Source organism: Rhinatrema bivittatum, chromosome 6, assembly GCF_901001135.1.
Source record: "Rhinatrema bivittatum chromosome 6, aRhiBiv1.1, whole genome shotgun sequence".
Taxonomy (NCBI): domain Eukaryota; kingdom Metazoa; phylum Chordata; class Amphibia; order Gymnophiona; family Rhinatrematidae; genus Rhinatrema; species Rhinatrema bivittatum.
In genome coordinates, this window is record NC_042620.1 from 201,245,845 (window position 1) to 201,263,031 (window position 17,187).

The window sequence follows — 17,187 nt, forward strand, 5'->3', positions numbered from 1 at the left end:
CCTCCGGAACCGCCCGCTGGCGCGTGTGGATTTACGTCTCCCTTCGGGAGGCGTAAATCCAGGGATAAAGGTAGGGGGGGGGTTTAGATAGGGCCGGGGGGGGGGGGGTTAGGTAGAGGAAGGGAGGGGAAGGTGAGGGGAGGGTGAAAGGGAGTTCCCTCCGAGGCCGCTCTGATTTCGGAGCGGCCTCGGAGGGAACGGAGACAGGCTGCGCGGCTCGGTGCGCACCGGCTGCCCAAAATCGGCAGCCTTGCGCGCGCCGATCCAGGATTTTAGCGGCTACGCGCGTATCTACTAAAATCCAGCGTACTTTTGTTTGCGCCTGGTGCGCCAACAAATGTACGCGAAGGCGCACTTTTTAAAAATCTACCCCACTGGGAATTGGGGCGAGCAGGGAGGCAGGCTGAAACTGAGAAGAAAGGGAGCAGAGAGGGAAAGGACATGGGGATTGAGGAAGTTGGCATAAATAATTGGGATGGGGAGTAGAGACTGTACACAAAATGGCGCATTGCAAGTTGGTTTGCAACGCCAGCTTACAGGAATTGATCCTTGATGTTTCTACATCACTTTAAATTTACTCGAGATTCTTGACTGTGAAACCCCTGAGGCAGCGGCTGTTGAGCCGCGAAACTCGGCCTGAGTCGGGCAATTTTAAAATTTACGTCTCTACTTTAATAAAGATTTGAAAAAAGACCAAGGCATCTATCTCCTTTGTTTTCCTGACAGCCATTATAGATCACCTACCTCTTTGCTTTTTGGGACTCATGATGGAGGAAGCCAGGACTGAGGGTTACAATGAGAGGGAGAAGGACCCACAATGAGTAAAAGAGAGAAAAAGCTGAGACAAGAGAGGGGGGGCTGCAGTGAGGTAGAGGTTGAATAAGAATTAGGAAAATCCAAGATAGAAGAGGATAATGGAAATGGAGAAAATCCCAGGGGTGGGAACAGGGTGAGAAGATTAGGGATGGTGAGAAATGGAAAAGACTGGTGATGGGGGTAAGGGAAAGAGAGGACTCTGGTTTGGGGAGGAAGTGCAAGAATCCAGAAAGACAATGAAGGAGAAAAAGATATTTTGATATTCTAGATCCTACAGTTCTCTTCCCCCCATTGGAAGTATTGTTGAGTTTTATAGTGTATTAATCTAATGTTTTTATTACATTACTATGGTTCATAATCTTATTTTTGCTATAATTTAATTTTATTGTAAAGCCTGTTGCTAATTTAATGTTCACTGTAAACCGAGGTGATGTTTGCTAACAAACCGCGGTATATAAAAATCTTTAAATATATAAATAAATAAATATAGGAAAAAAGGAAGGAGGAATGGGGAAAGGAGAGCTGGAAGAATAGGAAGAGGAGAGAAAGAAGAAGAGAAGAGAGGACAGAAGCATAAGAGAGAAAAGAGAGCATTCGTTCAGCCCATAATAGCAGTTGTGGGATTGCTTTGTGCCTCTGAAAATGCACTGGGGTAATGTGCAATGGTTACAACCCTATCCAGCAGAGATATGATTACATCTCACATCCAAGAAAGCATTGGGATAAATGCAAATGGAGCAGAGGTTATAACCATAAACATTATGAAGGCTGGGTAACCTGTTTGGGAGGGAGACCATGGTTGAAACCCAGACTTCAGTGAGCATGAGGAGGCTGGATTGTTTTATACTGCTGCATCACTAGTTGGTAGCTATGGGGATTTGTATTTCTTTATTTAACTTTAATTTCTGACATTATTATTATTGAAAACTTTGTAGTGGGAGAGGGATTTGGATATTGGTTTTGTTGGAGGTGGGGTGGCCTAGCAGAGGAGGTGGAGGCTATCACTTTGGCATATTTGGGGCATGCTTGGAAAGGATGTAAATGACAGTGGGGAGAAAGCTGAGAGGACGGATGGGATACTTGAGAGGAGTTGATGTTTTGTTGCATGAAGGATTTCCTGTGTGCATCAACTTAAAATGGATGAAGCATGTACTTAAATTGGTTGAATAATTGTATCTTTTGTCTGTCATTTACTATGCCAGTCTGAGGAAAGAGAAAAAGGGGGTCATTTTCCAAGGTGTTATCGTGGAGATAAATTTGCAATTTTATATTCAGGGGGCAGAGTATATGTAAAGTTATTGGCAGTGTTAGCATGGTTCCTAGCTACAACACTTTCATTTGTGTTACAGGTCAGTAAAGGGTTATTGTGGTCCATGACAATTCCAAACAGAGAGTGAGAGTGAGAGTGAGAGTGAGAGTGAGAGTGAGAGTGAGAGTGAGAGTGAGAGTGAGAGTGAGAGTGAGAGAGAGAGAGAGAGAGAGAGAGAGAGAGAGAGAGAGAGAGAGAGAGAGAGAGAGAGAGAGAGAGAGAGAGAGAGAGAGAGACTTCCTATAGTGCCTATGCCCTAGACAGGTATTTGTATCCCTATCGGAGGGCCACCTAGTAACTCGAGGTGGGGATTAGGTATGAGCGTAGGGGGTTGGGGGCCACTTTCACATTCAACATGAGACATACGGAAAAACCAGTGGTCTCTAGTGAAGATTTGCTGGCCGTCGGAGTGAGGACACTCACTCCAAGAAGAGATTTGGGCAACGCTCTCTCAACCTAGCTTGATGGACACTCTACCTGGGCAACAACAAGCTAGGTTGAGAGAATGTTGCTCAAATCTCTTCTTGGAGTGAGTTTCCTCACTCCGACCGCCAGCAAATCTTCACTAGAGACCACTGTTCTTTCCGTATGTCTCATGTTGAATGTGAAAGTGGCCCCCAACCCCCTACGCTCATACCTAATCCCCACCTCGAGTTACTAGGTGGCCCTCCGATAGGGATACAAATACCTGTCTAGGGCATAGGCACTATAGGAAGTCTCTCCCACTGTGATATTGGAAAATGAGGCCCAAGAAAAGCATCTAACTAAAGAGACACAAATTGCTTATACTTTTCTAGATAGCTAGTTTAAGGGATTCCCAGAAGTAGGAGAAATAGCAGTTATCTGTCTTTCTAATTCAGGAGTCACCAACTCTAGTCCTTTAGAGCTACAAACAGGCCAGGTTTTCAGGATATAAATCTCTCTCATGCATATTCATTGTGGATATCCTAAAACCTGGCCTATTTATGATCTCAAAGACCAGAGCTCATACAAATGTTAAATGTTCTTTGAAAAACAATGGAAAGAGTAATCAACTGTTTTTACAGTGCATTGTTAATTGTTTTTTTTCCTGTGAAGATTCTTTGATGTCCCTGGGTTCCCAGCAGATGGCTGCTTTGGCTGGAAATCTGTGCTAAATTATTTGCTAAACTTACTACACTGATACTAAGTGGACATTATTGGCTAGGAGAAGACATTAGAATTTATTATAATTAATTTTATTGTTCAGTCTATAAAACACAAAGTTATATTTGAACTCAAGAATTGTAGACTTTTGCATCAGAGTTTGAGTGGGTGATTCCTGCCTAGAGCTAATGAGGGGTAAGGGACTGCACACCAAAGAGAATTTTAATGAAGTATAAATATGTATTTTATTTTTAAATCTTGTGGGACATATTATCCAATATCCTAAGTGACTTCCAATAAAAAATTAATTAAAGCATAAATATAACAGTAACAGAATTTATTAAACAATAAACCAGCAATAGCTTTGACAGCTTACATAACACAAGCATTGGTCTCCAAAAAATATAATTCTTCAAATCAACTAAAATGCCTATTTGAATAAATGTGTCTTCAATTGTTTTTAAATATTTTACTGCAAGCCTATGTGCAGAGGGAGCTGTTTCCACAACATTGCTCCTGCAACAAAAAAAAGCTTCTCCCTTGATTCTGAGATATTATCTAATCTATGGCTAGGAATATCAAGTAACACTGACCCTCCAATAGTAAATTCCTCACTGGCCACCAAATTTTAAGCAAAGAACTGATGCACCGGAAGAGTCCTCACTCAGTGCATTATGGATCAAAGTGAGAATTTTGTAAAATATATCCAGTATCCAACTGGCAACCAGTGCAAGGAATTTAGTACAGGGATAATCTGAGCATACTTGGTGGTCTCTGTCAAAATCCTAGCAGTAGAATTTTGAATTATCTGCAGTAACATTATGGAATATTGAGATAATCCCAAACACAAAGAATTGTAATAATCAACACTGGGCATAATTAGTGTCTGTAAAGCAGTTTAAAAATCTGTCAAATCAAGATATGTTTTTAATCTATGAAGCATATGAAGTTTCCAAAATTTTTGTATTAACTGTTTAACATGCCTTTTGAATGAAAGATCTGCTTCAGTGATGATTCCCAAATTTCTTGCCTGTTGTACAAGCAGGATGACGTGACCTTGGAAAGAAAAAAAACTGACAGAAAAGGTTTTTCTTCATTTTTACTTAGATGTATAATCTCAGTTTTGGTTAAATTCAATGAGCATATATTATGATAACCAGGAGGCTCATATTCATAAGGATGGGCTGAATGCTCTTTTTAACTCTGGAAAGGAGAAGGGAGCCCCTGCTGGTGAGTGCAAATGTGGAAACATGACACGGGAAGCACTGGCTTTCTACTTATGAGCTGTGAAAGTGGCAGTGTGTGGCTGCCTTCTTTTGGGGGACTGGTTTTCTTATATTTCTTTTGAATGCCCAAAGAGTGAATATTTAAAACAACACATTTTAATTTGAAAGCTGCATCTTTGGCTGTTTTAATGTTGCCGCAACCTTATCTGAGATAAGTGATTAATTAAAATATGTTTTCTCTTGGGCTGGTTTTAATCTGAAGTTATTGCCCTTTTTTTTTCTGTGTGGGAAATTTTATTCCATCTCTCACCAGGAGTAAACTTTCTAGTACTACCAAAATGTGAGCTAGGCCTGCATACTTCTCTGCATCGGGGTGTAATGTTTAATGCCCTCATTTGCATGGAATTTCCATATGAGGGCGCTAAGCTGGTCTCACAGTTTTTTACACACATTGGGGCAGATTTTCAAAGGAAAGTTCTCTCTGAGGCAGGCTGCGCGGCTTGCGCGCGCTGACCCCGGATTTTAAAAGATAACGCGCGGCTACGCGTGTATCTATTAAAATCCGGCGTGCTCTTGTTTGCGCCGAGTGCGCGAACAAAAGTACGAGCACACGTACTTTTTAAAAATCTGCCCCATTTTGTGAATGTAAAACTCCTTTCTGCATTGGCAGTAAGGTTTATGCACACCAAATGTACAGGAAAAGCTGTACATTCTGCTGAACATACCTTTTTGCAACAGCCTGTGTATTAGACAGGGACAAAAAATGTGAAGAACCTCACTGTACGGGCAGGGCCAGTTAGGCCCCCAAAGAATTGAACCACTGACTGAGTGGTATAATTTGTGACTATATATATTTAGGATTTGTTAAGCTTTCTGACTTCTCTTTTCTAGTAAGCTTTCTGTCTTCTCTGGAAAAATAAACCACTGAATTTTGTGTAGTAGTGATTTGTTTGTCAGGCCCTTAGGAAATCTGTATGACTGAGCTACCTCTAGGTCACATTCCATTGTCTTTTTGAGCCAATAGCTGACAAGGCCCCTCTGCCCTAGGGAAAGAATGTATGGAAAAGAAAAAAGTACACAGCATGATTGATGGATAGGTATTGGCGGGAAAGTCAGACAAGAACAGATATTCTATATAAACTACCTTAAGAAACCAGTAGGGATGTGAATCGGGCTTCGGACGATTGAAAATATTGTCGATATTTTCAAAATTGTCAGAAATCGGGGGCTCCCCCAAAACGATAGGAAAACCCCACGATATTGATCATGGGGGTTCCCTTATCATTTTGGGAGAGGGCGGGAAAAATGGCCACACAAAAATAACCCCTAAACCCACCCCGACCCTTTAAAAGGAGGCCTGCCTAAGTCCAGCCGGCCCCGGCACCAAGGGCTAACCGTAAGGGGAAAGTGGGCTGGTATTGGCGAAGCTCCAGTCGGCCTCCGTCTCCTAGCCTGCTCCACCTCCCGACAGTGGGGACCCGTAGGGCTTGCCCTGCGGGTAGCGTCAACCCCACCTTGGACTAAGGGTCCACCAACAGCGCAACAGCTGTGGCCAGTGTCAGGAGATGGTTCTTTGTGGGCAAATTGGGTTTAGTGTATTGAGATGAGGGAGGAGGTAGTAGCTGACAGGTGCTGCTCATGCTTGCACAACTCCTGTACTACATCCCCACTATGATTTCTGCTTCTGGTGCACCTGATCACACACCTTAGCTACCAGCTCCTTCTTCATGAATGTAAGATGCTGGGACTTGAGGGCAAGACTCTTTTTCATATGTGGATCACAAAGTGTAGCAAGCATATATATATATTTTGTGTGAGAGTTTTCAGTCTCTCTTGCACCTGCTGCTGCAAGGAGTCTACAAACTGCAACATCTCTGCTTCCATTCCATCTTGCTTTTGGAAGCCCTAAACCTTTTTCTCCAGAATATTTACTATAGGGGTGACCTTGTCCAAGGTAGAACTTCTGGAACTCAGATTCTCTGTGGTATCCTTGAAGAACTTCAGGATTTGTACCAACTATCTCATCACTATCTAATCATGATGCACCAGGAAACAATGCACACCTATCTCTGTTTCCAAAGATAGACCATGAAGGGGTGACTGCTCTACTAACATGCAGCATCATATAGGTGTAATTCCAGTGAGGGCCAACATCTTGAATCAGATACTTATGAGGCATCCCAAATTCTTTCTGCTTCTCCCAGTAGCTGCCCAATCTTCATGTTTCTATGGAAATGCCCTGCACCTATCAGATTCTTTAGAAATAAGCATTTTGCCTCTCTGGTCTAGCTGCAACTCTCCAACATCTCTCTTATGGCATGGGGTACGGGGACTATGCATAAACTGGGTGTCCAGCAAAGCCTATCTGCAGCCTGATGCTCCATCCCCAGTAGAACTGCTGCCTGTTCCTGCCCCATCCAGGTCCCACCAGTGAGTCATCAGGGAGAGGTAGGAGTACACAGCATTCCTGTTGGTCTAGATATCACTGATAAAATACATGCTATTTCCCTCTGACTTAGCTGAAAGTGCAAATCATGACAAATAAGGGCAATTTGTTTCATTTGGGGGCCCCAAAATTAATTGAGGGTCCCCTGAATGAAACAAACCTTATTCATTGCATGCCTAGGCTCGAGCGTGACATCGGGGCCTTGGCTGAGATCTGAGCCCCCTAAAAAATTTCACTTACCTGATCCATCAAGTATCCAAAGCCACCAGGCCGGGTCCCGATGCCTAGGCCCTAGGACCAGTTATGCCCCCAGAATGCCCCTAACTTATATGGCTAAATTATAGCCTCATGTGTGCCAAAATAGAATTTAGCCAGATATGTGCTCAAATATTCATTTAGCCAGCTAACTTCTGAGTTAGCCATCTAAATGCTTCTGAATATGAACCTCTCCTTGTTTTGCATATGTGTGCATGAAACCAAAAGTACACGTGTACTTTTCATTTTTATAAAAGTGATTGGGTGAGTGCAGACTACTTACATATTTATATGCTACTTTTTACCTATGTAACTCTTAGAAAATTCATCCCTACATGCGTACTGTTGCATGGATAAAATGTACACATGTACTTTCCAAACACAGAAAGGATGTGTGTACTTTTCATGCATTCTACTTCCAGTTTCACTTTGCATGAAGATGGCACAATGAAGCCACATTTTGCTTGTGCTGCTGCTGGTGCAACTGTTCCTGCTGGGGGATGGTCAGCATTTCCCATCTGCTAGGAGATGAGGGAACATCAGGAAGATGTCTGCCTCCTGGCATTCCCTCTTCCATGTCTTCCAGCTCAACAAGAGGCTGTCCTATCTCTGGGATCTGGAAGACCTAAAGAAGAAGGTGATGTAACTTTGGATCCAGGATAGAGATTTCTGTGCCAGCTACATGTCATACTCCAGCCCAATCCAGGTAAATGGAAATAAATTGGTGCTGGGCTGGGGGAGAAAAAGGGGTATAGATGCTGCTGGGTTAGGGGAGAGAAGGGGGTGGAGACTGCTGGTTGGGATGGGTGTGGGGAATAAAAGAAGGGTATGAATGCAGCTGGATGTGGTGAGAGGGGAGGAAATCATAAAGGGAAGGAAGCTGCTGGGACAAAAGGGCAGGAGAAAAGAGGGATGAAAGCTGCTGGGTAGTGTATATATAGAGAAGGTGTGGATGTTGCTGGGTAAGAAAAAGAGAGAAGGTGATGTCGGATGGGGATCAGAGTGAAAAAAGGGGGAGTGGATACTGTTGGGTTGGAGTGGAGGGGGATGATGTGCTGAATTCTTTACTGAAGAAAGGAGAACTGCACTGGAGCCACTGCTGCCGCTGAAGGAGAGCACTGGGCCAGGAATGCCACCCATAAGTCAGGGAAGGGGGCAGGGTGGGACATAACTCTGAATATCTACCCCATGTGCAGTAAAAGCTGATCCTAACACTGTGGCCTGCGGCAGTGTGAACAAGTCATTTCCAGGTGGAAGTGATCTTGGTGTTGGGCTTCTGGGGATACTCCTCATACCATGCACCCCTTAGACTTTTAAAAGGGGCCATCACCCAATTCCTTGAACTTCTAGGGGAGCTACTCCGACCCTCATTAGCCCCTCATCTAGGCAGGGCCTGTAATATGGCCCTCTGGCCTAAAAGGTTCCCCCCCCCCTCCATTATCTATCTTCTACTTCTGGATACCCTACACCTTTCTCACCCCCTTTCACTCTCCATTTCTCTTGACCTTAGCCCTTAATCTCCCTTGGGCTTCCTCTCACATCTCTCCTGGTGGCAGGGGTAACAGGAGCATGGGAACTGACAAGAAATCTGCATGTGCTGTTCCAACGGTAAACCCACTTTTTCTCTGTGCAGCAACATGCTGCATCCATAAGAAAGAAGTGTGCACTAGGAAAAGTAGGAAACAGGCATGGTCTGTGGAGAGGAAGAGGACCTGTGCCTGGTTTCATGATGCTATTGCTGGCAGTAAGATAGATGTTGTGTTGGACTGGGAGACCTGGCAAGGGTCCCAGGAGGCAGTACGGTTCACAGACAGCCAAGGAGTCTTCTGGAAGTTCTAGTAGACTTTAACTGTCTGACGTTGTTGTTTAGACATAATTTTTGCTTTGAAGCTTGCCATAGGTACAAAATACCCATGGACCATCTACTTTTTCTTTTGTTACTCTTCTAATGTAAAATAATACACACAGATGTGAAAATGCAATCTACATGTGGTTTTGTTTTCTCTCCTGACCTAAAAATGTCCCTGGGAATCCTTCATCTAAATGTGCCTAAAAGTTCACTTGTGGAACAACCCATGTTCTTTTAGCTGTATCGAATGACAATTCTCAAACAGCCAATTTACATACATAATTGCTAGCTACTTGTATAAATAGCTTTGAAATTGTTCTCACTATATTTGGGTGAATCTATTTTTGAGACAGCCATTTTATTGCATTTGGAGATAAGCATTTATTTTAAAGTGAATCTTTGATAGAAAAAAATGACTATAGCAAAATGCAGCACGCTGCATGTTTGTTTGTTTTTCCTGGAAGCATCAGACAATAGAAAAGCTTGGCAATATCAGCTTTTGAAAATTAGGACCTTGAAAGTTTAACTTTCTACCTCTCTTCTCTTTTACAAACTGAATAATAGAACAGTCCAAAGGCTGCCTTGTTCAAAATGCTGAGTTAACTTTTCTTGGACAAGTCAATAGCTGTACACAAAATAGGAAGCACTGAAATATTCAGGACAGCTTGGTTAAGATATCTTCATACAGAGAAGAAAGGGACTATTCCTCAGAGTCCAAACAAAAGCTTACAATACATTGTATTCAGCCATAGCCATTTTATTAGCAATTACTTAATCCATTAAGTATAGAGCATCTAAAAAAAGCCTGAGTAATGTTCTGATATATTACGAGGATCAAAGAGATGGCACTGGAGTAGATACCAGGCCTCTCTTCCTTTTGCAGAAGCAGCAGTGCAATCAGTGGTTCATGCATTGAAGGAAATCAAGCGAAGGAGATACAGTTCTAAGGAAAGCTCAAGACGTTTCAGTGGTCATTGGCTCCTAACTCTGTTGAAGCACTGTAATGTCACACTATTCAAGATCTGACAAGTCAAAACTTCAGTCTCTGTGGGGTTCACTTAGAAGTCTGTTCATCCTTAGGTTTAGGCCCAAATGGGTCTTATTTCTTTTTTTTTTTTTTTCTATTTTACATATGCTAACCAATTTACACAGTTACTCCAGAGAATTTTCTGTTTTGCTGTCCTGTGGTTTTCAAGGAGGAAAATTGAAGGAAGAGATTACTTTTTCTTCTGTTTTCCCTTTTTCCCTTTTTCTTTTTTCCCCTTCCCTTTGCCTTTGCCTTGTTTTTTCTCTTGCTCTTCTCCCTTCAGTAAACTGGCTCTCTTTTTCCCCAGAGGTGTTGTGGAATACCATGTCTGGAATGAAAGAGAATACATAAATATCAATAATACATTAAAAATAAATAATAAAATAATCAGATTATTTGTTAGATTGACTGAACATTTCTAGGTATCTATTATGTATCATTAAGTACCAGCAACCAATCCAATTGCTTGATAGACTGAGACACCCTAATCAGGCCAATTCAATAAGAAGGAAAATTATTAATCCTGCTTATATTTGGTTAAAAAGATAAGTACAAAGATCAAATGGATGGAAATTTCATATATGGTAAATAATTGGTTAGCATGTCTGCAGCATCTCACTCATATGCATAAGGGTAATATTTTTAATTATTTACAATATACATTTCTTTATCATTGCTACCAATAGACCTACAGCGACTTACAAACAAAATAAAATCATCCATTTAATACAAATACAATATTAAAATATAACTACCAAAACATAAAAACTAATCTATTCACCTCCCACATACAATCATATATCTTCTTCTGTTAACCCCTTCCTCCACTACGCTCCAATTAAAGTTTTCTACAGTGTAGGGATGTGAATCGTTTTTTGACGATTTAAAATATCGTCCAATACATTTTAAATCGTCAAAAATAGTTAGAGCCGCGATACAATAACAATTCCCCCGATTTATCGTCAAAAAATCGTAAATCGGGGGAAGGGGGAGGGGAAGGGGGAGGGCGGGAAAACCGGCACACTAAAACAACCCTAAAACCCACCCCGACCCTTTAAAATAAATCCCCCATCCTTCCGAACCCCCCCAAAATGCCTTAAATTACCTGGGGTCCAGAGGAAGGGTCCCGGTGTGATCTTTCACTCTCGGACCTCCGTGCGTTGTAGAAATGGCGCCGGTGCTACGTTTGACCTGTCATATGACAGGGCAAAGGTAGCGCCGGTGCCATTTTGTTTCTTTGTCCCCCGACGGCAGGAGCGTAGGAGATCGCTCCCGGACCCCCAGGGACTTTTGGCCAGCTTGGGGGGGCCTCCTGACCCCCACAAGACTTGCCAAAAGTCCAGCGGGGGTCCGGAACGATCTCCTACCGCGAATCGTTTTTCCGTACGGAAAAACGATTCGACTGCAGGAAATCGCTCCCGGACCCCCAGGGACTTTTGGCCAGCTTGGGGGGGCCTTCTGACCCCCACAAGACTTGCCAAAAGTCCAGCGGGGGTCCGGAACGACCTCCTGCAGTCGAATCGTGTTGCCGTATGGCCGGCGCCATTTTGCGCCGCAAAATGGCGCCGGCCGTACGGCAACACGATTCGACTGCAGGATTTTTTTGTCCCCCGACTGTGGGAGGAAGGGTCCCAGTGTGATCTTTCACTCTCGGACCTCCGTGCGTTGTAGAAATGGCGCCGGCACTACGTTTGACCTGTCATATGACAGGGCAAAGGTAGCGCCGGCACCATTTTGATTTTTTTGTCCCCCGACGGCAGGAGCGTAGGAGATCGCTCCCGGACCCCCAGGGACTTTTGGCCAGCAGGATTTTTTTGTCCCCCGACTGTGGGAGGAAGGGTCCCAGTGTGATCTTTCACTCTCGGACCTCCGTGCGTTGTAGAAATGGCGCCGGCACTACGTTTGACGGCCGTACGGCAACACGATTCGACTGCAGGAGGTCGTTCCGGACCCCCGCTGGACTTTTGGCAAGTCTTGTGGGGGTCAGAAGGCCCCCCCAAGCTGGCCAAAAGTCCCTGGGGGTCCAGCGGGGGTCCGGAACGACCTCCTGCAGTCGAATCGTTTTTCCGTACGGAAAAACGATTCACGGTAGGAGATCGTTCCGGACCCCCGCTGGACTTTTGGCAAGTCTTGTGGGGGTCAGGAGGCCCCCCAAGCTGGCCAAAAGTCCCTGGGGGTCCGGGAGCGATCTCCTACGCTCCTGCCGTCGGGGGACAAAAAAATCAAAATGGTGCCGGCGCTACCTTTGCCCTGTCATATGACAGGTCAAACGTAGTGCCGGTGCCATTTCTACAACGCACGGAGGTCCGAGAGTGAAAGATCACACTGGGACCCTTCCTCTGGACCCCAGGTAATTTAAGGCATTTTAGGGGGGTTCGGGAGGGTGGGGGATTTATTTTAAAGGGTTGGGGTGGGTTTTAGGGTTGTTTTAGTGTGCCGGTTTTCCCGCCCTCCACCCCCACTGGACCCCAGGTAATTTAAGGCATTTTGGGGGGGTTCGGGAGGGTGGGGGATTTATTTTAAAGGGTCGGGGTGGATTTTAGGGATGTTTTAGTGTGCTGGTTTTCGATTTACACGATTTACACGATATTTAAAAAACCCAAACTGCGACGATCCGATTCCCTCCCCCTCCCAGCCGAAATTGATCGTTAAGACGATCGATCACACGATTCACATCTCTACTACAGTGTCCCTCTAATCAAATGCAGATCACCAGTAAGCCTGCTGGAATAGCCAAGTCTTCATGACTTTCCAGATAATAAATCATTTTCCAGCCAGATCTTACTAAGAAAATCATTCCATATTATCAGTGCCAGGATGGAGAAAGCCCATCCCCCTCCTAGCTGAGCCACCTGCTTAATGGGGAGAACTAACAACTTCTCTTGGGAAGACTGTTAATCCTCGAAGGTATATATAGAGATATCCTATCTCTAAGATAACTAGGCCATTTCCCATGGATAATTTGAAATATCAGTGTTAAAATCTTAAGTAATCCCCTCTTGGTTTGAGAAACCTAATACAGAGGTCACACAGTCCCAAGGCCAAGCTCACTGTTCTGGACCACTCACTCATTTCTCTAATTGCTTTGCAGTATCAGTCACTGGGAAGCCAGGATCCAACTTGCAGGGAGGAGGACAAGCCTCCAGGGCCCTAGGTTCTTGGAGGTGGGTACCTGGCATAATCTCTTACCATTCCACTACTTTTCCCAATAACACTCACAAGGGTAGATCTTAGCAGTTCGGTAGGCTAGTTCTCCAGTTGGAAAAAAGCAGGCAAAGACTTGGAGTGGTATTCAAACAAAAAATATTTTCTTGCAATTAAAAAAAAACAGAATCTAGGCAAAAATCATCACAAGGAAAAGAAGAATGATAACTCCAAGTGTTACAGTCTCTCTTTCCATGTTCAGTCTCTGATCAATGTCCAAACTCTTTCCAAAGACCTTTCCCAGTGATAGGAAAGAAAAACCTTCTCTTCTTCACAAATGACAGGGAGATGGGGATGGAGAAATATATCCCTCCTTGCAAAAGTTAAAAAAAAGCTCTCAACAAACAGCTTTTCCAAAAATCAGTTCTTATTCTGGGAATCCACACACCCCATTTCACTGGGAGGAGGAGGGCGATACGGAACCCTAGTCCCAATGATTCTGCTTTAGCTGGACAATGAACACAGGGCCAATATCCGGTCCCCTCAGACAGGAGGTTTTGCAAGTTCTCTTAAGTCCAAAAATCTTCTTCTTCTCTTCTTCCACAAGTCAGAACGCCCTAGGTCTGTGAAGGCTCTAGCAGGTTTTCTGCACTTGAAAAAAATCCCAATGTTGCAGGCTGTGGGGCCTACAGGGATTCATCAAAACTCCACTTCTCTCCAAAAGTAATCTAACGCCAACCAAAACCAGCATCCAACGATATCCTGAGCATGTTTAACCCAGTTTATAAGGGGAGCAATGACCAATCCCAAAAACAGGGGGAAGGGCCAGCACCTGGGGAGGATCCAAAAATGTAAAAATCTCCCATCAGATGAAAAATAAGGGTAAAATATTCAGTAAGAGTGCAAAGCTGCAGTTACACTTAAATGTGCTGCATTGAGCTTCCATGGGCAGCCAGTGTAACTGTTTCAAGTTATACTTTTAGACCACCCAGTATCCTAGCTGCAGTATTCTGGAGACTCTTTATGGCACTCTGTGGCAGGTTTATATAAACTAAATTACAGTAATTCAAGCATGATATCACTAATGCTTTTACCACTGATGTCAAATTTGCTGATGATAAATGAGGGTGCATCTGGTGAACTATGTGCACAAAACCAAATGATGCTTGTATAACAGCTGAGATTTTTCCATCCAAAAATACCAGCTCTTGATCTAAACTTGTTCCCAAATTTCAGACTGAAGTTTGCAGTGGAATTTCCATCCCATTCATTGTTATGTGGAATCCACAAGGGGATTAACCCTTGGACCCAGACTGAATTGCTCTGTTTTGTTTTGTGGTTTCTCTTAGTTAAATACATGAGGTAACACTCATATCATAAGGGGTACATACAACAAATCCTACTAAGGAAACATTTCAGCAGGCCTCAAAAAGATTTACAGGCTGAATAGGTATCCCATAAATATGTAGCTCTAGAATATACTGTATGCATTTCTGAAGGGAAAACAATTTTTAAATATTGTACTGGCCTGAATATAAGAATTAAAAAATTGTTTCTAAATATGATGGGGCTTTAAGGTAGGCCCTGGAGTATTGCCTAGAAAATATTCTGAGTGGGGAGTTCAGTTAACCTCTTCCTGTGTTTCTAATGAAATTTTATTTATTTCTTTCAAGTATTTATTGGCTGCCTATAATACATCTCTAAGCAGCTTACAGAGTTAAAAATCACAATATTAAAAACAGACAAAAGCAAAACAAAAATGGTAAATCAGCTGAACAAACAGCTATTCATAGATTCAGCTTCCTAAGTCACAGTAATTCCAGCTGTGTCACCTTACTCATTAAATGCCTGCTGAAGTAGAAATGTTTTAGTAATTTCTTAAAGTCTTCGTGCAATCTATAAGATGTAAAGCCACAGATAAAGAGTTCCACAGAGCAGGGCCAGCTACTGATATTGTTTATTGTATTAAACTTACTTGGTGGTACTGCATGACAACAGTAGCTACCAGTTCACTGTGATGCCAATATCATGGAGAGGATGACATTCAGAATGTCTTCTAACTTTATTGGAACTTGGTAACTGCACTGTTTTAGGAATTTGTGAAGTGGTATGTAACTATTGGGCGTTATGTTTGGTAGCTTACAGGACTGCCCCATGAGCCACCACACTCATCCGGACTGCTGACTGACACTGCCGGAGGCCTCCTGTCATGGCAGAATACTGCTGTCACCGCATACTGCCAACCACTGCCAGGCTGCTGCCTTCCTTTAGGCATGCATGCATGTACACACATGATATAGGCTCCATGGAAGGAAACACTGAGCAGCGCCTCCCGATGATGTCAGCCCAACAGAGCTATTTAAGAAAGAGCCCTGCTGCATTACCTCGCCTCAGCAATGAGTCTTCTGCCTTGCAGTACGTGTTGCTTGTGTGTTCTAGTTCCTTTTCTCCTGTGTTCCTGAGTCCAGTCTTGTATTCCAGCCTTGCCTTGTCCAACCTTGCCTCCTTGCCTCGTCCAGCCTACCTTGTCTAGCCTCGCCTTGTCTTGTCCATCCTGTCCAGTGTCTTCTGTGTGTCTTCATCCCCCCCCTTGGCCTGACTCTCTGGATCTTGACCACTTGCCTGGACCTGTCTACTCTTGCTAGTCACCTGCCTCCAACATTAGTCTGCTGCTTGGCCTGACCCCAGTGTGCCTTTGGACTCTAGTTCTTTTCATCACCCTAAGGACCCACCTAAGTCCTGCCGGCCACCAGAACCCAAGGGCTCAATCTGCAGGGAAGCTGGCTTATATAGGTACAGCTCCTAACTGACCCACTACAGGATGCATTTGCCAGCTGCCGGCATAGCTTCGTGGGTTCACCCTCAAGGCTGCATCAACTACCCCACAGTACAAAGTGCTCACACACCTGCTGGTCTTCCCATTGGCTGTATGTTAACTATGATATTGTACTTATCATATGTGTAAAGGAGTGTATGTTAGACACTCCTTAAAAGTTCAGGTTGAGAGATTTAGCCTGGTCCAACTTAAGACAGCCACATGGGAATCCTGGTTGCAGGGTGTTTCCTCTGGGGAGAGTGATAAGACCCAGGGCCTAGAAGGAAAGGGAGGCCCCAGATGAAATAAGAAGAAAGCTAGCACATTGCTGAAACTATGTATCTGTAAATGGCTACATTTCTATTGCCAGCACTGCTGAGGTAAGCAGGCTTCTGGATATTTAATTTGCCTGTAAATAAAGTCTATAAAAGAATAACCGGTGTCCAGCCTACTCTGTCCTCCAGCAAGCTAAAGACTCCTCACACTGTGTTACTGTAAAGATATAATGGTATTAGTCTTAGTCTCTATGCAAAAGACAACTTTAGAAGTGGTGCTCAGAAATATGAAGTAAGATTTTGGGTTTTTTTTCTCTTTTTAAGATTGTGTAAGAAAATCAAGATGGATTCTCAGTGGAACTACATTTCCCGGAATCCCTAGCTCTCTGAGTTCTGGGAGGATCTGAGTACAGGATCTGAATCCTAATGACTCAGCAGAATTTTACTAAAGTTAGCAGGCACTATAAATGAAAGACAGTGTCAGGCAAAGAGACAACTGAATTGGAGAGACACGAGGGAGCTGGGACACCAGCCAACGCACCTAATACTGACGTGGAGGAGGACTAGGATGAAGGGAATGACCGGGTGGTTCAGCACTAAAGTTAAGTGTGATGCTAGAATGAATAAGGGGACTTTTGTTTGGTCTAATTACTGACAGGCCGATTCAATAAACTCCATGGGAGAGCTGGTGCTCTCGCGACGCGTGCCCAGGCACCTCTCCTGGATGCGCGATTCTTTATTTAAATTAGGGCCTGCGCTAATAAGGAGGCGCTAGGGACACTAGCGCGTCCCTAGCGCCTCCTTATTAGCGGAAGTGGTGGCTGTCAGCAGGTCTGACAACCAATGCTTAATTTTACTGGCGTTGGTTGTGAAACCCACTGACAGCCACGGGTTCGGAAA

The 17,187-nt window shown here is 43.8% G+C and overlaps 1 protein-coding gene across 1 annotated transcript in view; it reads right to left on the reverse strand.

Annotated features, from left to right (window-relative positions):
• Positions 1-9,767: 9,767 nt before the first annotated feature.
• Positions 9,768-17,187, reverse strand: part of IQCA1 (IQ motif containing with AAA domain 1) — a 645,805-nt gene continuing 638,385 nt past the window's right edge. Inside the window, exon 19 of the mRNA XM_029606410.1 lies at positions 9,768-10,381. Within this exon, the coding sequence (XP_029462270.1) occupies positions 10,244-10,381 (138 nt within the window). The 3' untranslated portion in view covers positions 9,768-10,243. The remainder of the gene's footprint in view (positions 10,382-17,187) is intronic.